The sequence below is a fragment of the Neophocaena asiaeorientalis genome, unplaced genomic scaffold, assembly GCF_003031525.2.
Source record: "Neophocaena asiaeorientalis asiaeorientalis breed wild unplaced genomic scaffold, Neophocaena_asiaeorientalis_V1.1 scaffold70, whole genome shotgun sequence".
NCBI classification, from domain to species: Eukaryota; Metazoa; Chordata; class Mammalia; order Artiodactyla; family Phocoenidae; genus Neophocaena; species Neophocaena asiaeorientalis.
The window spans coordinates 8,085,455-8,106,933 of NW_020175410.1; the positions used below are offsets into that span (position 1 = coordinate 8,085,455).

At 40.9% G+C, this 21,479-nt stretch overlaps 1 protein-coding gene across 13 annotated transcripts in view; it reads left to right on the forward strand.

Annotated features, from left to right (window-relative positions):
- ICA1 (islet cell autoantigen 1) overlaps positions 1-21,479 on the forward strand; it is a 144,137-nt gene that overhangs the window by 31,882 nt on the left and 90,776 nt on the right. For 12 of the 13 annotated variants that reach the window (XM_024767145.1, XM_024767156.1, XM_024767151.1 and 9 more), the window contains exon 6: positions 3,576-3,774. In XM_024767145.1, the coding sequence (XP_024622913.1) occupies positions 3,576-3,774 (199 nt within the window). Of the gene's footprint in view, positions 1-3,575; positions 3,775-19,880; positions 20,041-21,479 lie in introns of those variants that run through there. The other variant, XM_024767157.1, reaches the window with a different exon arrangement.

The window sequence follows — 21,479 nt, forward strand, 5'->3', positions numbered from 1 at the left end:
GAAGGGTTCCCCGAGTGCCCTCTGGGGGCAGTTAACTTGAGAGGGGTGCTGTTCAAGATGCCCTCCACGGTTCTGCTCAGACCCTAGATCAGCAGCATCAAAAGCCTCACCTGAGAGTTTGTTAGCAATGCAGGATCCAGGCCCCACCCCAGAATTACTGAATCCAAATCTGCATTTTAATGGGTCCCCAGCTGTTTTCCATGCACATTCAAGTTTGAGAAGCTCTGGTGCAGAGAAGATTGTAATAGATCAGTGATTTCTTTTTTAACACTACCATAACTTACGTTCAAGGTCCATGTAGAATAAACAGGAGCCACTGCATAGAGTCACACTTCGTATCTGAGAAGGTGACATTCCTTCTCTCCTCCTCCTTCCCCAGTAACTAACAAGCCCCCCAAATTGTCAGTCACTAATATTAGGCAGACTTTATACCTAAATAAGGCTTGTAGGTAGTCTCCAAAAATATTCGGGCCACAAAAATTTCACTCACCCAAACTGTCCAACATTTTCTTCTGCTGTTAATTTTTCCTCACTGCTTTCTCTCCCAGTGGGCCAAAAGCAGGCCACCACCTGTTATACATGTGTTCCTATGAAGATCCAAGAAAGGTGGGGTGGAAAGAAAGAGAACCAAACGTGTGCATTTTTCAGTGGTTCCCCCTCCTGAGCATTCTGGTTCACTCTAATGACATTTGGACCCCAACTTTCATAGTTGAATGCAACAATTTCCAATAGTTCTCTACCCCAATTTTCCAAGAGAAGTATTGGTTTATAATCTTTGATTGTACCTTTTAATCTTATTTATAACTGTTTTCCTTGCAAAAATAATACATACTCATTCTAGAAAAATTTTAAAACAGGAACAAACCAAAAGGAGAAAATTAAAAACAACCCAAATTTTGCTAATAGAGATTGACTTGCTTTTAACCCCTTGATAGATACTTTCAATGCATATACGCTTGCCCCAGTCTTACAAGGATCATTGATTCTTGAAAAATCTTTCATAAATTCTTATATATTTATTTATAAATATATAAGCATTATATATTTCTTAAATTATACGTATAATTATCACTAATTTCAGTGGGAAAACTTCTTATACATACCTTCATGCCAAGATTACCATCCATTTATGGGAAACAAGCCAAATCCTTGGACACAATCACCACAAGAGTTACTGTTACTGATCATATAATTATTTTATAATGTTGCTATCCAGTTATATACTTTCATAGTTTTGTACAAAGTTATCTCACAAAACATACAGTACCTTAAGTTTATATAGTCTAACCTTCGATACAGACAAAAACAGTAAAGGCAATCAACCAAAACAATGTAAATGATACTGTAAACCAGCAAACTGCCCTGGATCCATAAATTAATGTAGCTTGCAATTTGGAAGGTGGCCTCCTGCAAGATGACTCTGATTCCATGGTACTCAACTGCTCACGAGGCACATGAAATCCAAACTACTTCTCTGCACATGAGGAAGGTAGGAAGATTACATAAAACTCCCATAAAGTTGAATTCTCAAACCTCGAATGGACATAATTTGGGATTTGCCAGAATATATTTTTAATATAAACAGCAGCATACCATACAATTTTTGAATAGTATGGCATACTGATTATTTAGCAAATTGATTTTTTGTTCAAATAATCCTAACTTTCTTTATGTCCATATATACCTTTTTAAAAACGTCCATAGCATGTTATTCCATTATCTGGGCATGCCATGCTATGTTTAACCCAAGCCCTCTGTCCGCTAGTGTCCACTTCTACCTTTTCCTACTAAAGAATAAAACGTCTTTGGATTAGACCTTTAGGTGCTTTATTAATTATTCCCATTGGGTAGATTTTAGTGAATGGAAACGTGGGCCAGTCTTTCGCTGAAGTTTGATGTTTCCAGTTATTGGATTTTTTCTTGGTCTAGACTCAGTCCCTTATACCACAAGTGAATGGGTTTTCACCTTTCTGATTTTATATGAAACAAGTTACAGAAAAAAATGAGGTGACTTTATATGCCTCTTTCTTTTCTTCAAGAACTGAACACCTATCATCATGTCATTATATCTTCAAAGGTTTCTAACTTTATAACAGTCAAAGAAATCAAGAATATTTTATTCACAAGACTCTGTTTCAGCCAGTTTAGGAAAATTGGCAAACTCTAAAGGAAGAGATAAAGGAGACCAGAAATGAACAGGATTCTTAGAGGAACAGCTGAGGACTCTTTCTTTAAATAGAAATCTCCAATTTTATAAACCTTCATACCAGCATTTGTTTTACTGACTTCTTTGGTAGTCATTGCTACAACAGCCCATTCAGTTTGATGAAAAGTGAGTATTAAATTTAATCCAATGGTGATAAAACACAAGCTTACTTTATGGCACAACAATACGTTTTTGAAAACAGCCTGCAACATCTAGGTAGGATGATGTGAGCAAGCTATTTTTAGAGAAGTGCTGAATATTTAACAATGATGCTTTACAGATAAGAGGAAAACCAGAGAAAAGAGTGAAAGGAATTTTTTTCTTTTAAACAGTTTATTGCCCCATCTATAATCTTAGAGTGCTCTGCATATGTCTTCAGACATTGATGGAACTGCCAAGAGCTGACTTCAGCTCACTGACACCATTTTCCCCTTCACCTTAACAAGTTTGCACTTAAATTGAGATGTAAATACTAATCTTTTATTTTTTGAACCTATGCCCCACAGCTTCATGGAGACGACTGTATTTTAAGAGTATAATTCATCTGACATTACTCATTTGGGGGAGGAAGATGAAAGAAGCACTATCCTCCTTCCCCTCCCAAATAAATATTTTATCCAAAGTTTGATATGCATCAAACAATTTTTGCTGAATAAATAATGGTATGTTATGACCAGTATTATAATTATTTTATACCCACTTCGTTGTATAATATACATTCATTTCTGGTGTATTATCCTTAAGTTTTTTTTTTTTTTTTTAAATAAGAATCAAATCACATAACCTATCTGAAAGTGCCTAACACAGTAGACCCTCAGTAAATGTACTTCTCCCACTTCCTAGACCATTTAAAGACGCTTCTTTTCGTACTTCATTCTCTGTGACTATTGAAGCAAGCAGCAGATGCCCTGGCCTTTGGAGAGTAATCCAGAATGGCCTAGACAGGGAGACCTCATCCTGCACACATCCATGCCTTCCCAAAGAGCCAGGCTTCAGGGAGGCAGAGGGCAGGGAGTGGCCAAGAAATGGGAAATAGTCATGCCTTGACCTTCCTCCGTTAACACAAGATTGGTTCCAGCTTTAAAGAAGTACTCTGCCCAGGCATGAGGCCACCCCCAACGATACTGATGGAGAGACTCCCCAGTGATAGTTAAGTAACAGTAATCTAAGGGATCAGCACATGGATAATCATCTCTGGTTGACTCATCCGTTCACATACTTTTCAGTTATAGTTCAGCAAGTATTTCTGCAGCCTCGTCTATGTTTCAGGCACTATTCTAGGCTCATGAGTTTAAGACTGGTAAGCTATCAAGGATTCAAATTGCTGGCCCTCTTAGTTTCACTATTGTGGCTTTACCCTCTTGTCTAGGTTGGCCTTGCGAAATCCTTTGTGTCGCTTTCACCAAGAAGTGGAGACTTTTCGGCATCGGGCCATCTCGGACACTTGGCTGACTGTGAACCGCATGGAGCAGTGCCGGACTGAATACAGAGGGGCGTTATTATGGATGAAGGACGTGTCCCAGGAGCTTGATCCAGACCTCTACAAGCAAATGGAGAAGTTCAGGAAGGTAGGAGATTTCATGAGGATTAACAAAAGGGGTACCTGCTGAAAGGTAATGAGATGTGATTTGAATCCCTCTAGTAAAGAAGATGTAAATCAAAAGCACCAAGGATGCAATTAATCATTGCTGGTGTCTCTTTACGTGACAGAATACCAATTAATGTGATCTATAATTCTCTAAGGATAAGATAGAAGAGACAGCTGGAAATTGCTGGGATTTAGTAACTGGTTTTAATTAAAGTCAGATTTTCATGTAATGTGCACTTTTTGTAAGGCTGTCACTTGTAGATGCTTCTTCATGCATAACTAAAAATCAAGATTAGACCAAATGAAACCGGAAGGTAAGAACAGACTATTGGGGAAATCCTTTTTAATTGCTAATGAATATTAAAATTAATAGAGTAAAATGCGCCTTTGTTGCGTTTAGTTATAGGATTAAATAATGTGGCATTGACTCCATCTGCAGCAGACCCTTCAGCTATTTGTATGGGCAAAATAGATAGCTGAGGAGATGGATATGCTCTTAAATTTCCCTGAAATGACTGGTGAGCAGCAGAGGAACAATGTTTCATTGTTTGTTTAAGTGTCCGTGTTCATTTAGCTGTTTGGAGATTTGGTCCTGCGAGGATACATTGCACCACTAGGTGGCAGTCATACACTGAATATTTATGAAAATGCAGCGAGATTTGTGTGTGTGTGTGTGTGTGTGTGTGTGTATAACCTTGGTAGGTCTTTGTTTGGTCGACTTGGATATATTTCAGGGTATGAAAAACCAAAAAATCAAGCAAATGTTAGGTTTGACATAAAATTGTGTCAATTGTCTAACTCACTTCAAATGATCCATTTGTAATCGTGGTATTGCTTAAAATACCTAGATTTCTAAGTACATCATTGCAGAGCTGTGAATGGGAAACCCTGCTGGTGTGCAGGAGGTTAGATGTGTGGGATGTGGGAGGATGGGGGGAATGTGTGGAGAGGGGGAAAAGAGGGGCCTTCTGTTGCTTAATAACAGGGTCACCAATTGTTGACCCAGGTATTAGATTGACACAAATTCTTTTAAAAGGCAAGTTTTACTTTGGTTTGTAATTTAGAATCCATCTTTATGAAGGGACTCAGAGTCCATTTTCTTTCTGATCGTAGATGGCATTAGTGTGTTAGCAATATCCAATTCCTTAGTAAGGCAGGTTTCTGAGCTCATGGAAAATCGGAACTGAGAAGTTCCTTAAAGATGAGCTAGTGAAACTCACTCATTCTATAAAAGAGAAAACCTTAGGCCCCAAAATAGTAAATAAAACTTTTCAAAGGTTGATCGCTAGATGTTGGCAAGCCCAGGCTACATTTGAAATTTCCTGACTTTTTAATCAGGCTGGTAATTTGGTTTGTCTTTGACACTTTATTTGGGGGTTGGAGGAGGATGGAGTGGAAAGGTTAAAAAAGGAAAAAGGAAACAAAAAACCCAACATTATCTGCAGGGTGTGATGCCAGTCACTCTCTATCTGTTACCTCATTTAAGCCTCACAATAACCAAGACACAGATTTTATTTTACAGAGGAGGAAAACGACACCTAAGTAACTAGCAACTAGCACAAGATCAGACAGGGAAATGAAAGTCAGAATCCTAGAAAATATGCATAATTTTTTCTTTAAGAGAGGAAAGGAAGGGAATTAAAGAACGTACCTAAAATCGACAAAAGCATTTTCATAGTAACAACTCTCCTGTGATTTATTCATTCAACAAACATTTATTGTGCACTTTCTATGTGCTAGGTAATAAAGTAAACATAAAATTATTTTGGAAGGCAGGAGAATTTCGCGTGAAATTGTGTTTATTTGGTTTTGTTTTGAAGGGTGGTTACTAGCTGTGTAAGGATGAAATAAACCAAGCCCTTTGTCATTCGGTTTGAATGTTGAAACGGTACCCACTCTGTGGTGTCATCAATCTGTCGATTTTGGAAAATATGGGTTTTTAAAAAAAAAAAATCCTTTGCCATGCAGAAGTAGCTGAAGCAATGCCTTACTCCACAATCCCATGTGTGCTGGATTTAATTTAATAGCTGAACATGGTGTACTTAGAATTTAGAGAAATAATTTGTTTAAAAGAAGTCTGTATTCAAGTGTATACTTGATTAGACTAGATTCTCCACAAGGACAGGGACATGGTTAGTTCTCTTTACTGCCACAGTCCCAGGGCCAGCCCAGCAGCTGGTCCAAGTTAGCACCCATATCAGATGGCCAGAAGCGAGCCATGGCATTTGAGTGCCAGATTCATGCCTTCTCACACCTGTAGAGCTTTCCCACCACATGCAACTGACCTTTTAATGTTTGGGAAATTGATATATACGGTTTTGCAGGTAAGAAGTAGCATTATTAGTTTGTGGCTTGCTGCCCTCTTTGGAATGAATTTAAATTGTGGAGGTTGCTGTTTGCATGGAATTCATAGCATGAATCTTAACTTTGAGTCAGCTTTAGTGTTTTGGCCCAGTGGGATTCCATTTTAAACAGAGTCTCCATTTATCTCTCAGGAAAGTGTTACTGAAATGTGTTTTCTGAGTCCTCTGGGAGAGTGGTCCAGCTCCTTTGGAGTCACCGTGGGAGGGGGAATTTAGTCTCCTCAGAGCCAGCTGCCTCCCTCACATTCTAACTGATGAATCCTGAACTAAATTCTGTTCTTTGGGTTCATACTTTCTGAGGAAACAACATTCTAATTCATACTTCGCAACTGTGACCCCCACCCCCGGGCTGGTTGCAATCTTTAGTGTGCACTTATTCATTTACTCATTCATCCAGCAAATGATATTGAAGCCCACCTTGTGCCAGGCCACCTGCAGCGGGATACAGTAGTGAGTGAGCAGACACAGAGGCTGCCCTGCTGTCCCGGGCAGTCACTTGGAGACAGAGCAAGTAAACACGGTGTGGTAAGGTGAACCGTTGTCTCAGGTAGCACATGGTGCCACAGGAACACCCAGGGCGGGCTTCCTGGAGGAAGTGGCATCTAAACTAGCCCTGAAGGATGAGAGGGAAGGAGCAGGGCGGAGGGACTAGGGACAGCAGAGCAGAGTGCCAGTCTGAGGAAGCAACGTGGACAAAGGCCTTTAGGTGAAGGCAAACAGGATGAGATTAGCTCCTTTCAGATCCCTGCAACCAGAGTGTGAAAGGCAAAGGGGGTGGGGGGCAGATAAGCAGACCACAGCTGAAGGGACATCTCCCTGAGGGCGGAGGGGAATGAAGGGTGTTGAAAAGGGGAAGGGAATGATCCAATCTGTGTTCTCACAAGCTCGCTTAGATTTCAGTGGGGAGAAGGGATTGGAAGGGCCCAAGCCTTGAGGCTGGGCGAGCCACAGATGAGACAGGGATACCCAGGGAATGAAGAGGGAAGTGGACCAGAGAGAAATAAATGTCCTGTTCTGACCTCCGCCAGACTCAGTAACAGCACCACGTTAATTACAGAGCTCTTCATTCGTTTTTAGAAATGAGCAGAATAAGTATAAATAAATGAAGAGCAAGATCAAATGTACTTTCACTTCCAACCAAGGCATTTTTCCTAGTGTTTTCAAGATGCTAAGCAACTTTTTAAATAACACGCAGTGAGCATGACCGAAATGATGAATGAAAAACTTAAAATTAAACAAAGCAAATGATCTGGTTTCATTCTGGCATCCTTTGAGAACACGGGCCCGATGACAGAGCTCTCGGTGGCAACATTAGTAAGCATTTCTTTTCTTTTCTTTTTTATTTTTTAAACATCTTTATTGGAGTATAATTGCTTTACAATGGTGTGTTAGTTTCTGCTTTATAACAAAGTGAATCAGTTATACATATACATATGTTCCCATATCTCTTCCCTCTTGCGTCTCCCTTCCTCCCACCCTCCCTATCCCACCCCTCTAGGTGGTCACAAAGCACCCAGCTGATCTCCCTGTGCTATGCGGCTGCTTCCCACTAGCTAGCTATTTTATGTTTGGTAGAAACTTTGTCACAGCTTACCCTTCCCCCTCCCCATATCCTCAAGTCCATGCTCTAGTAGGTCTGTGTCTTTATTCCCGTCTTACCCCTAGGTTCTTCATGACATTTTTTTTTTTCTTAGATTCCATATATATGGAATCTAAGCATTTATTAAGTGCCTGTCTTTGGGGATGGAAGTACAAAGAGGTGGGAAAGCTTGATCTCAGCCCTCAAGAAGGACCCTGCTAGTCATCTGTTCCTTGTCAAAATTACCATGGTAAACAAGACACCTGGAGAGTGGGGCCGTGTGTAGCTCTTCTCCTAAAGACCAAATAATGGGAAATGGTGGATGCATTTAAATGGGCAGGGCTGGGCTGCTGTTGCCATTGGAAACGCCCCTGACAGTGTGATGCACCCCAGGAGGGAAATGGATGGGAGAGGAGGCCACAAAGTATTTTATGAGCAGTTACAACGTGTGATATATGTGCCCTTTGAAGGCAGAGTAAAAGGGTATAACTTAAAAATAGAAGTCAGCTTCTTGTAGCAGATTACATCAGCTTAAGTTGTGAGCTCACAGAAGGGCTTTTGCAGCCTGATGCCCTTGAGAGGGTCCTCCTGGGGTCAGTTAAGTATCTTGTTTTTCTTGAAAGTCAGAAATGGGATAGAGGGTAATTATTCTAAATGGAACAAAAGCTGTGCTAGGTGTAAGAAAATATTTCTGAATCCTCTAAAGAGATAATATGGAAATGTATATGTGGGCATCTGGATTAGTTGGAGTCCTTATAGACAAGGACAAGGGAACTGGCATTTTAATGAGGGCCATTTATTAAGTGGCTTAATGAAATCCTACAGCATTTGTCTTGTGTTTCATCACCATAATTCAAAAGGGTATCAGAAAGGTATTGTAGGGAATGTGAAAGATACACTGGTGTTCTCAGGCTTGTATCTATTTAAAAGAATGCTAGATTTTGGAGAGCTGTGAATTCGCTATTATCGAAGGGTATGTTACCGTGAGAAGGTTTGTTAACAAATGGTGGTGGCTTAATAGGTGCGGACATATTAGAGTCATCTGTCAGTGGTGTCCCTGTGTCCCCACTGAAGGTTTGGGTCTGTGGAGCTTGATCAAGGACTATTAAACAGCAGTATTGACATCAGAGGGTTTTTTTTCCTGTGGACAAAGACTTGGGTTAATTAATTTGACAGTATCATTAATTACTGCTGAAATCATTGGTCTTTGTCAGAGGTCGGGCTCTTTTAGCAATTGAGGGCAGGTCCCATGGGATCTGGAGATGCCAAGTAACGTAGGCGTGTCACTGCTCAGCCATCTCCCTGTACTGCAATAAAGGCCTTTCCTTTTTGCCTGAGCCATCCAGCTTTCAGGCTTAACCCAGTGTTCTGCCTCTGTTCAGGGCCAAGGGCGGGGCGGGGCTCCACCCAGCAAGTTGTGTTGAGTGAGTGTGGAAAATGTCAGGATTTGGTCCATACAGTAGACCAACAGTAAGTATCTGTGAAGGCAGTACCTTGACTCCCAGGGCTTTGGCCAATTCATACATAAAAGCGGAGGGAGGATTTGACCCCTTATCTCTCTGTCTTTTCTGGTTCTAAAATTCTCTGCACTGGCTTGAGTCCTTTGATGAGGTGAAAGTTCCTTTTGTAAAACTAACACACACTATCATATCTGTTTCACAACCCTCCATCTTCATTTGTTGGTATTTGATGTGTGCTTGTTATTTGTTTTGGTTGTTTAACTAGGGTGCCTGTTTTTTGTGGTCCCCAAGAAGATTGAATCTAGCTGCTAGCCTCCACCCTTGGATTGCTGTTTCTTTATACTACCTAAACACCAAAAGAAAAAATGCTATTTTCACATGGCACGACGGAGAAGGGAACAGATCATTATGCCCTCGCTTTCATTTCTGAATTTCATGAGATGAGGCCTTTGCGGCCTTGTATGTCTTTATTGATTTTCTCCACTGAACTTGGTGAAGAGCAAAAATTAGTTTCAGGGTTAAGCCAAGACCATGTGGAAAAGCATGCATGAAACAGCTAATTCTTGCAGAGCTGATGGCTGGCTGGCTTCTGCTAGTGACTGGAAATAGAGAGGAGGAAGAAGCATGACCTCAGAGTCGGGTGGCAGTGTGCTCTGTTCCCAGCCCTGCCTACACCAGCTGTGACAGCTCCGATTGGGGTAATAAGCCGGTTGCAGTTTCTCATCCACTCAAGAAGAGGGTAGGTATTAGATGATCACCAAGCTCTTTTCTAGCTGTAATATTTGTAGTTTTCCTCTAAATCGTTAAGCTCATCAGTAAAGAAGTATATACACTTGAGCAGGGCTAACGTGTCCTTTTTTTTTTTGCGGTACGCGGGCCTCTCACTGCTGTGGCCTCTCCCATTGCAGAGCACAGGCTCTGGACGCACAGGCTCAGCGGCCATGGCTTACGGGCCCAGCTGCTCCGCAGCATGTGGGATCTTCCCAGACCGGGGCACGAACCCGTGTCCCCTGCATCGGCAGGCGGACTCTCAACCACTGCGCCACCAGGGAAGCCATAACATGTCTTTCTGTGTAGTGTTTTCCTACTACAAGCAAGTTATGGTCTTGTTGCATTTGCTTGGACCTTTTGCTGTTGCTCTAATCTTGGACTCTGGAAAACAAGAATGTTTCACTCCTAATTCTTGGGTAGAGGAGCGCTTGGCGTTTACAAAGTGTTAATATTTGTCTCTTATTTAGATATTCATCCTTTCGCCAGGGTCAGAAACCTGTGGCCCATGGGCCAGCCGCCTAATTTTGTAAGGTTTTAGAGTTAACACAACCATGCCCATTCATTTACTTATTTTCTGTGGCTTTCACAATTCCATGGCAGAGTCGAGCAGTTAAGGACAGAGACTGTGGTCTGCAAAGCCAAAATATTTATGTTCTGCCCCTTTACAGAAAAGTGTTTGCTGTCCTCTAATTTATAAGCACCTCCAGCACATGTTGAAGATGGGTTTTTATCATAAAATGTACCATCTTAACCATTTTTAAGTGTCCAGTTCAGTAGTGTTAAGTATATTCATATTGTTGTACACAGATCTCCAGAACTTTTTCATCTTGAAAACCTGAAACTCTATACCCATTAAACAACCACCCTCCATTTTCCCCTCCCCCAGCCACTGGTAACTATCATTCTACTTTCTGTTTTTAGGAATTTGACTACTTTAGATTACCTCATATAAGTGGAATCATGCAGTATTTCTTTTTATGACTGGCTTGTTTCACTTAGCATAATATCCTCAAGGTTCATCCATGTCGTAGCATGTGGCAGGGTTTCCTTCCTTTTTAAGGTTGAATAATCTATTGTATGTATACACCACATTCTATTTATCTGTTTATCTATCAATGGACACATTTGGGTTGCTTCCATCCCTTGGCTATTGTAAATAAGGCTGCTACGAACATTGGTGTGCAAATAACTCTTCAAGACCCTGCTTTTAATTCCAAATACATAATAAACAAATATAGTTTATTTTTAGTGTTATAATCTCTCTTTAGTGTTTTATTTAATCCTGCCATTGAATAAAATTGAGACTCAGGCTATGCAAACAAGGAGTCATTTGATTTTGATGTTATTGTCTTGGAAGATACTATCTGCACATCCTAATTCATAATTCAGGGACTTCCTTGGTGGCGCAGTGGTTAAGAATCCTCCTGCCAATGCAGGGGACATGGGTTCGATCCCTGGTCTGGGAAGATCCCATATGCCATGGAGCAACTAAGCCCGTGAGCCACAACTACTGAGCCCCCGTGCCACAACTACTGAAGCCTGTGTGCCTAGAGCCTGTTCTCCACAACAAGAGAAGCCACCGCAATGAGAAGCCTGCGCACCACAATGAAGTGTAACCCCCACTCGTTGCAACTAGAGAAAGCCCTCGCGCAGCAATGAAAACCCAGTGCAGCCAAAATAATAATAGTAATACACTTATTTAAAAAAATAATTCATAATTTATATTGTCTAATTTCTATAAGAATGGTAAATATTTGGACTGTTAAAAAAATAAACGTATGTACTACCGTAAAAGCTAACGTGTCAGCTTAAAGTAGATTTTTTTCCTCTGTCTTGAGAGAGGTATAAAATCTTTGCATATGGCATTTCTCTAACTGTTTTGAAGGAAAAGCTTGCTTAACTTTCAAGTTTCAGAATGGACTCTGGGCAAAAGTTCATTATCAAAGTGTGAACTGATCCAGTCCAAAGATAGTTTTCCTTTTGCAAGACTGTCTGGCTTTTCTTCCTAAGACTTACATGTCTTGGATGGCATATGCAAGCCTGGTCTGTAGAATTTCGTGGATGATAATATACAAAACATACAGATTTTACTGAGTAGAACCGTCAGGTTCCAGATCGAAATCTTATAACCATGGCTTTCTCAGTGCCTCAGCAGCTAGAATCTCTCGGATGAATTCATTGTTTCCATGTTTCATCACGTTGTGTTTTTGGCTTCAGGTTTGGGGGGTGGCTGGTGCCCATGACACCCTCCCCGCTTCTTGAAATCACAGACTATTCCATCTGCCTCTGTCTCCTTTTGGTAGCTCTTGGAGAAGATGTCATTTTAGATTATGGTTTAATGGAAAATTACTGTATTCAAGTAGTATGATATACTACTTACTGTCTTCATAGTTTGTCTCCAAGTCTGTCATGTCAGTATATCCCTCTAGATTACCCTGTTCCTTTTGGTTAGCAGCTCAAATATCATCTTTCCCAGCTAGTCCTCTTATTCCCTCATGGTAACTTGGTTGCAATTTTTACCATCTTCAAGAATTTAGTATAAAAGAAGACAGTTGCACCCTGGTGGGTTAACTTAACACCCTCTTTTTAAATGTTTATGCTTTAGGGATCTATTCCACTATGCTATTATTCTTATTTTACAAAATGGTGGTTTACTTAGACACACAAAATAGAATGTGGATTTTATTTAATTTCAAACAGGAGCAATGTATCTACTATTGCCTGAATGCCAATAGCTTTATAGCACTGTAAGTTACTTTTATTAGAGTTAAGAGGAATTTTCTTCAAATTCATTCTTCTTTCCAACCAGACTTTTCAGTGACAGAAAAAAATAATGATTTGATGGTTGTCTAAACTGTCACTTTTACATCTAACTGGATTTATAAATTGGCTATGGAGAGTTCATATTTCAGAAAGAAAGCTCTGAATCACAATTGCTTTAGGAAAACACCTGGGTTCTGTGTTAGTTTGTCATCAAGGTATATTGAAAGAATTTGAATACCACTTTTTAAACGATTGAATTATTTTTGTGAACCCCTAATAAAGCATTCCTGACAAGATTTATCTGAGCAGTATTGGCCCCATAATGGAGTCATAGACTGTCAGTGGTTTCACAGGTTTTCCTGTCTGTCAGTAAAACTCAGAATCTCCTTCATCTCAAGTCCAAGTCCATCCACACCTCAGTGTTTGAACAATCAAAAGAATGAGTCAGTAGAAAACTGGTATTTTCCATTCACAGTTCTGAGATTTAAAAAAAAAAAAAAAAAAAAAGGTATTTGATGATTCCTTGATTTCTAGGGAACAGATGTAATTTTAATCTCAGAGGGAAATTAGCCAGGGAGGCCCTCATGTGACCCAGTATATGACCTGGGCATAGTAGCTCTGCTCACTAAAGTGTGCATGATTCAGCTCACTCCTCTCAGAAGGCTTCCCTTTGCCTCCTTTAATGAGTTTTTAGTAAAAGTAAAACCTTAAACAGAAAGCATCAAAGTGTATGTGCTTACCCTTCAAGCATAAAACTTTTCAGGACAGTTCCGGGTATAAGAGTATTATCCCAAGTGAAAAAAATTCTGTTTCCTATTCAACAATTATCCCACACTTAATCATTACACAAGATAAATGAAACTCATATTTAGGAGCCCTAAAATCTTACACTGGCCAATTTTACATGGACTCAAGGAGCCCTAAGAAGAAGCGGGCCCTTGAAAGGCCATTGGTATAACTTTGAAATGAAATTCCCACATGCATTAATCAGGCTTCTGTTGTTCTCATCAAATGAAATATGATTTTAGGGCTTGGTAACACTTCACAGTTGATTGGCTCTTTCTATCCAACTACCCATCTATCTGTCCATCCATCTATTTAAATTCACTCCCCAGCTGTGATTCTGAGACAACCATTGTCATTTAGATGCTGATTCCTTACTGTGGTTCTTCTGGTGACGCCTGACATTGGAATAAGGGATACTACTCAAGATAGATTAATTATATAAACAAATTGAGGGATGGGTTTTGTTTTTTTTTTCTGCTTTGTTCTTTTAAATCTTTTTTTTTTTTTTTCTTGGGCCTGTAGAGATGGGACTCTGCATACTTATGAGCAAAAATAGTTCATGGGTATTAGTTCATGTTCTGAGAGGTCCAGGCAGAGACTTGAAAAATACCCGCATCTAGGGAGGAAGAACTATATGGAAAGCCCATAGATGAATGCATGGGAAATAAATGAGGAAATTTCTCAAATAGACAGAAAGCTGAAAAGAAGTTAGTGGAGTAAAATATATTACATTTAGAATCTTGTTCCCTTTCCATTTTTTTTGTCTTAAATTAGGGAAAGAAAGATACAGGAGAACCTGGCAATAGTAATTGCTTCTGGGGCAGGGGACTAGATTAGAGAGGGGCTGAGAGGAGTTAAGCAGAAATGAGAATGAGGTTGGAGTTTTACTCTATTCCTTTTTGTGCCTTTTAAATTTTGTGTCATGTGCATGTGTTATCCTTAAAAGAATATGTATAAAAAAAAATGAGAATAAATGAGATTAGAGTGGGAACAGATAAGATTTGGTAGAAGGAAAGGGATAATGACAGAAAACTCTCCTAATTTGACAAAAATGAGGAGGGTTTTTTTGGTTTGTTTTTAATAATAATAAAGGGAAGAGAGAAGACAGGCGTTAGAGGCAAAGATGGGAAGCTGAGTTCCAAAGGTGATATCATACAGGCAGCCAGATGGAGGAGGCTGGAGGGTGAAGTCATTTTCGAAAGCCGTCAGCAGGGAGAGTCATGTGAGGTGGCCAAGTGACCAAGGAATAAAAGGATCAAAAACAACGCCCGAGGGAAAACCACCAAAATCAAGAAAGATGAGAAAGTTTCCTTTAAAAGCCTTCACTGTTCTAAGAGAACTGGAATACAAAGTAGAAAAATAACTTTTTCCATCCCCCCCAGTTGCGTCCTAGAAGGAATGAATTCTGTGTTTTGCACCAAGTGAGAATTTAGAGAAAATCCTTTCCCAAAGATGAATCAAAGGGGGAGAGGACCGCTATTTCAGAGGGGCTTGTCTTCACATTTTCCACCCATGCTGGGACCTTTGAGTTGGGTTGCAGCATCTATAGGTTGATGTTTGATCTCTTACCTTGGGGGTTTTCTGCTGCCTTCAATGACTTGTTCTGTGTTGGTCATCCACTTCTAATTCTCATTCATGCTACTTAACAGGCTCAGAGAAAAATTTTCCCTATAGCGTCTCTCAACTCTCTTCTCTAAATCTAGCAATTTTATCAGTTCCTTTTTACTGGTAGTCTTCCAGGTTTTAGAAACTAAACCAAGAGTATTTATGTTTGTCATTAAAATTTCTTAAGAAGTAATATCAATTGCCATAAATCAATCTGCATCCCTTTGGCTTCCTATTATTTATTTATTACTAGTTTATTTTTCATATTCTCACAAGGGTATTCTACTGCTCAAGTGTAGAAAAAAATGGAAATACATGCAGATTCTAAACCGCACATATTTTTGTGTACACATTATGGACTGGGCTCCCACTCACAAAGTATACAGGTCAAAATCAGATACAACAGGGAAGGCGTAAGGACATAGTCACTCCCAGGGTTTCCAGAGGCTGCAGAGCATACTCAGGTTTCACTGGAATTTTATCATGGTCACCATAAATCAAGTGTTTTAGAGTAAGAAGTTGAAACACATCTTTAATTTTAAAGCTTTCCATATCTTCCTCATCCAGGCTGTGTAGGCGATACTTCCTCACCCTCCTTCCCCAAGCGCTGCCAGGAAAAGCCAGTGATTTGTAAATTGAAGCTATGTCAGCAAAAGCATTTATTGCTACTTATTATCCGGGCCTCCGTCTGCTTTTAATTTTAATTCTCTGCTGAAAGAACTAGCTTTGCCTTAAAAAAATGTTTGCACATCTTCCACTTTATAATGAAAAGATAACAACTAAAAGTAGTGATGTGAAGCCAGACAATGGTTAGGTTTCCTAAGTTAGCCTCCCTCTTTCCCATCCGTAGTGTATTTTAGGTTTGGGCAAACCTCTTTTATACTGTATCGACCTACTTGTCACTCTTCTCTCCCTGGCATGTTCCCATTTCCCCCACCATTTTGCAATTTCAGCTAATAAATCATGTAAGTAAAGTAGACATTAAGAAATTGATGTTAGGAAAGAGGGTTTTGAAAATGAAATGAAGACTTGATTGACTTTTTCACTTATTCTTCAATCAAGAAAATGAGAGCAACCAATTTCAAGAGAATGTTAAATATGAGTTTTGCAAAAGTCAAAGTACTGTTCATTTCTTGTTTAAAGCTATCTCTTTCATGATACAAAAGCACAGCAGATATTTAAGCTCCATATTGGACAATATGATAGGTTTATTTATGTTAAGATAATTAACATATTTGAATTTTTTCCCAGCCTAGGGTTTTTCTTAGCATCCTGTCTTACAGATAAGATGTAGCAGCAACTTAAATATGTATACAGTGCAGGATATTTCTGATTAAATATTTGTAAGGTGTCTTCAGTTTACAAAGCTGTTTCATATTCATTACTTCATTGGAGCCACACAACTCTTCAGTAAGGGCATGAATTCTTTGTCCTGTTTCACAGCTAAGGCCACTGAGGCGCCATGGGTCTGACTGACTTGCCCATAGCCACATATGTGAGTCAGTATTTGACCCAAGTCCTCTGACTCCACAGTCAGTGATCTTCCCACCACCTCTGCCTTGAGTTCCTCCCAAATCCGATAAATGGATCCCTATGTAGTGCTTAGTCGCTGTGGGAGAAAATGTTTCTGTGGTGGAATAGACCCAGCCTCACATTAAAGTAGCAGCTACCTCTTCCAGCACGTTCCACATCTTCTGTTCTCATTTTCTCTGATCCCAAGGGCTCATTTTTACCAGTACCCTTAAGGAGTTGTTCAGATTTTTTTTACTTCTCACCAAGCCAGCCCATCAATCTGTCTGCCTTCTGAACATCTAGTCATGTTCTGTGTTTGGCTTTTAGCGTTTCTCCCGTTCCGTCTTATCCTGTGAGTGCAATTTTCAGTAAAATGGCTGGTGTCTCCACATGGGTTCCTTGGGGCCAGGCACCTGAATCCCACAGCAGTATACTTTCTAGAGCCCCCAAGCCCGAACACATGGTATAAGGCTCAAGGATGGAAAGTTGGCATCACAAAGGCCAGCACCCAGCCAAGGATCCTGTGTATCAGCTTGTAGGTTTAAAGCCAGTACACTACAGAAAGATTAGTACTCATAAGAGAAGAGTAACAGAGACGCTACAACAAAGAGGCACAGAAAGATAGGTGGCCTCCTGCTACATTTTCAGTAAAGGACATTTTCCTACATACCCAACTAACCCTGAGTTACGGCCTCTCTGGCCTGTGTTGTGTATAAGAATCCTCTGAGAAGTGAATTGGACATGGAGAATCCTGGGTCCCACCTAAGGATTCTGATTCAGGAAGCTGGAGGTGGGACCCAAGAGTCTGATTTTTTTTTTTTTTTTGGCTGCGTTGGGTTTTCGTTGCTGCACGCGGGCTTTCTCTAGTTGCAGTGAGCGGGGGATAATCTTCCTTGCGGTGCGCGGGCTTCTCACTGCGGTGGCTTCTCTTGTTGTGGAGCACAGGCTCTAGGCGCACAGGCTTCAGTAGTTGTGGCGCACGGGTTCAGTAGTTGTGGCTTGCGGGCTCTAGAGCTCAGGCTCAGTAGTTGTGGCACATGGGCTTTGTTGCTCCGCAGCATGTGGGACCTTCCTGGACCAGGGATCGAACCCATGTCCTCTACATTGGCAGGCAGACTCTTAACCACTGAGCCACCAGGGAAGTCCTGAGTCTGATTTTTAATGAGCTTCCAAGGTGATTTCCTTGCCTGGGGTCCATGGATCACACCTTGAGACTTATTTTCCCAGCACACCACTGTGGAATAACTGATGCTCCAATGATGAGTGACCCATCAAAAAAGATGATTTTGCTCTGTTTAACAAGACAAGATATCCCTGAAGACAGGTGTCGAATGTATGAAGATTTCTTATTTTTAAAGTTGTTTTTAAAAATAAAGTTGAATTATATGGAAAAGTCACTTAAATGAAACCCCCCAAATTCTACTACCCTAAGCATTATGGTGCTTTTTGGTACTCATCATAAATGTTTGCTTAAACCCTAGAGCCTAGAGATTTGTATATCACAGACACTCAAATACACTTACTTTGCTCATCTACAATCAATATTAACCTTGCTGGGCTTCCCTGGTGGCGCAGTGGTTGAGAGCCCGCCTGCCAATGCAGGGGACATGGGTTCGGGCCCTGGTCCGGGAAGATCCCATGTGCCGCGGAGCACCTAGGCCCGTGTGCCACAACTACTGAGCCTGCGCTCTGGAGCCCGTGGGCCACAACTACCGAAGCCCACGCGCCTAGGGCCTGTGGTCTGTGACAAGAGAAGCCGCCGCAATGAAAGCCCACACACAGCAACAAAGACCCAACGCAGCCATAAATAAAAAAATAAAAATTAAAAAGAAAAAAATATTAACCTTGCTAATTAAATCTCTCTCTGGTTTCAACTAAACTTTCCTTAATGCTCTTCTGGTTGACTCAGAAAACTGAAAGAGCTGGGACGGAGCCTCAGGTTAGTTAATATCTAGAGTTGATTACTCAGGATCATGCTGCTTTGTGAGCATGTAGCAAACAGTTCCGAGAATTAATTTACACACGTTAAATACAGGGAATTTTCCAGGAGCAATCTGGCACTGTTAGTGTCCCGATGTGCATGTTAAAAAAAAAAAAAATAAAAGCCTGCAGCATCACAAATAAATCCTCCCCCTCTGCATCCTTCCTCGCTCATGTGGCTTGACTATTGCCTGTAGCTGGTCTGTCCTCTTAGGACTAGATCAGCCTGAGACAGAGAAGTGTCCGGCACCGGGTCCTGCAACACTGCCGTCGTTTGACTCTGTGGTTTGTTACAGCTAACATTGTTCATGAGCAATGACGTCCTAGCTTTGAGTTACTTCCTGCAGTGAGTAGCAAGATGTTGAGAAAGAGTCACGGATGGTGTGAAAACAGAATTTCTCGTGTGTCCCAGAATGACATCCTGTGCTTGTGGCGATGCGTTAGAGGCTGTGAAATCAAAAATGAAGAATTTCAGGAACAGAGTGCTTTGACATTTCTTGACAGACGTGCAGACACTCTTGAATAGGACAACAGAAACTTTGAAGTTGAATGTATCAGTAGAAATGATGACAAAATTAGCAAATATATTATTAAATGTTTATCTTGTGCCAGCTACTATTCTAAGTATTTTATATGGATATGCTCACCAGAATTCTCTAGAGGGTAGATACTATGATCCCCTCTTCATGGATGAGGATTCTGAAGTTTAAGGAGGTTAAGTAACTTCCTCATTGTCACACTGAATGTGGCAAGGCCAGGCGGGAAGGGGTTGTCACATGTATCCATACATCTTATTTTCTAGACCTAAAGCAGCTTCTTTCTGAGCATGTGTGGTGGGGACTTCTGGACTTGTCAGTTAAATGAGGTTAAATAGCCAGCCTCTCTTGCTTCAGTTTAAATGTTGAGTCCGTTTAAAATTCTGCTTCCTGTTAGCACTGGTTGAAATAGTCCCTTTTGGGATGCTCTTTTAGAAGTTCACCGCCCCCCCCCCCACCGCCCCTTATCCTGCCCTGGAGGGCATTGGCTGACTGTGTCCTGGAGGGGCCAAGGGAGATGGTGTCCTTGAAGCCCGTGGCTGGGTTAACGCCTGGTCTCGGTCCTCTGCTCTGGCAACGTTCCAGGAGCCTTAGCCACCTTCCCCTGATGAATCACCCTAATGGCAACTCAGACTACGTTAGGCTCCAGTTTGGCCCCAGTTGGAGCCAAGAACACTCCCCGGAAAGAACGCTAAGCAGCTCCCTTAACCACCTTCCTTTTCCTTCCACAGGGCATGTGAGATCTTCTGGATTTCTCCTTTTCCACACCCTGAGAGCCCAGGGAGATACTAAGGAGCTGAATTCAGCCCTCCATTGTCAACTGCATTCGTTGCTTTACTTTGATGCAGCTGACCTTATTTAGATTACAGACAGGCTTGAGAGGTAACCGTCTTGTAAATTCCCAAGCAGGTGGTGGGGCAGACCACATTCTACCTTTAGTTTTTCCCTCAGTGCTTTCCCTCCCTGGAACAAAGTTGGGCCCCCTGTGTCACTGCACACTTCCCTGATGGACCACCCAGCCAGAGAGGATGGGCAGGCTTTCTCCCTTCCAACCACAAGAAAAGTATGATCAAGTCCACCTACTAAAGTGGGAGAGAAAAACTGTGTAGTGCTTTATTGCCTAGCAAAGTGAATTTCAAACTTGTTATCTTGCCGCAGACTTGAAAACCTCATTTGGTCTGTCAGGAGCTGGAAAGTACCACTTTCTCTCTGTATTTCTCTGGTAACAGTCCAAATGAACAGCCTCCCACAGATCCCAGGCAGATCTGTGCCCCAGGCTGACAATGGAGAAGGTCAGGTACATGGACAGGCAAACAGAAAAGCACACTGACTATTTCCAAAAATGATTAATTTCCCACAACTGGAAAATACGCTATGTAGGCTTTCATCCACTATACTCACTGACCATGAAAGTGAAGGAAATTTGTGATTTTTTGCATTGATAGAAAGGAACAGTGATAAAAAGAAATCAGACATGAAACTGCACTTTAGTTCAGAAGAAATCTGCAGTTACAAAAGTAGAAGCCAATGCTATCAGCAGATTTCCTGAAAAATAACAATTAACAGTGAGAAAGTAGAAAAGCATGACAAACCATGAAGGTATACTGGTTAACTGGACACATAGCAGAGGGGCCCAGCATCTCCAGCTGAAACTCAACCAGTTTTCCCAACTGTGGCTTAAATCTTCGTGAAACTCTTGCATTACGTCCAAGAATCTAAAATGGCCTTAAGTAGACAACTGTATTAAATCCAGTTTCCTGTATTCATGTGTTCTTTCAGAACCTTTTACATTATACCTCATCAGTTTCATCTCTCTGATTCTCCTCAAAACCGCTTTTGTATTTATCAACCTTCACATGGCAAGTGCAGCATCCTACCTCCCTGCCCTTCCTGGTTGTATCATCCAAACAGGAAGTCTCTTCCTTGACTTCCTTCCTGTCAATTTATGGCCACTACCTTCCCTAAGCCTGGCTTAAAACCCAGAACTTCCAGGAATTCACTTTTAGGTTAATATGCTCCTTTGTAATGGTTCTAATGTAGTATTTTGTACTTGTTCTGATGTATTTTTCTTTCCTTCAGATATGCTAAAGGCTCTCAAAGATGTTAAGGAGACTTACCTCCATGTCACCCTCCAAACAGGACACTGTGCTTTATCTCAAATATTTAGCAAATCCTTTTCACTTGCCCTGCTTTCTTAATTTATTTTTATCTACAGAGTATGGTGGGAGGGTCAGATTGGATTAAAATATTTCTAACCTTATTTCTACTTCATTCCAGTTTTCTAACATTTTTGTCAAAACACTGAGTATCTGTTTCAGACTGCAAATAAA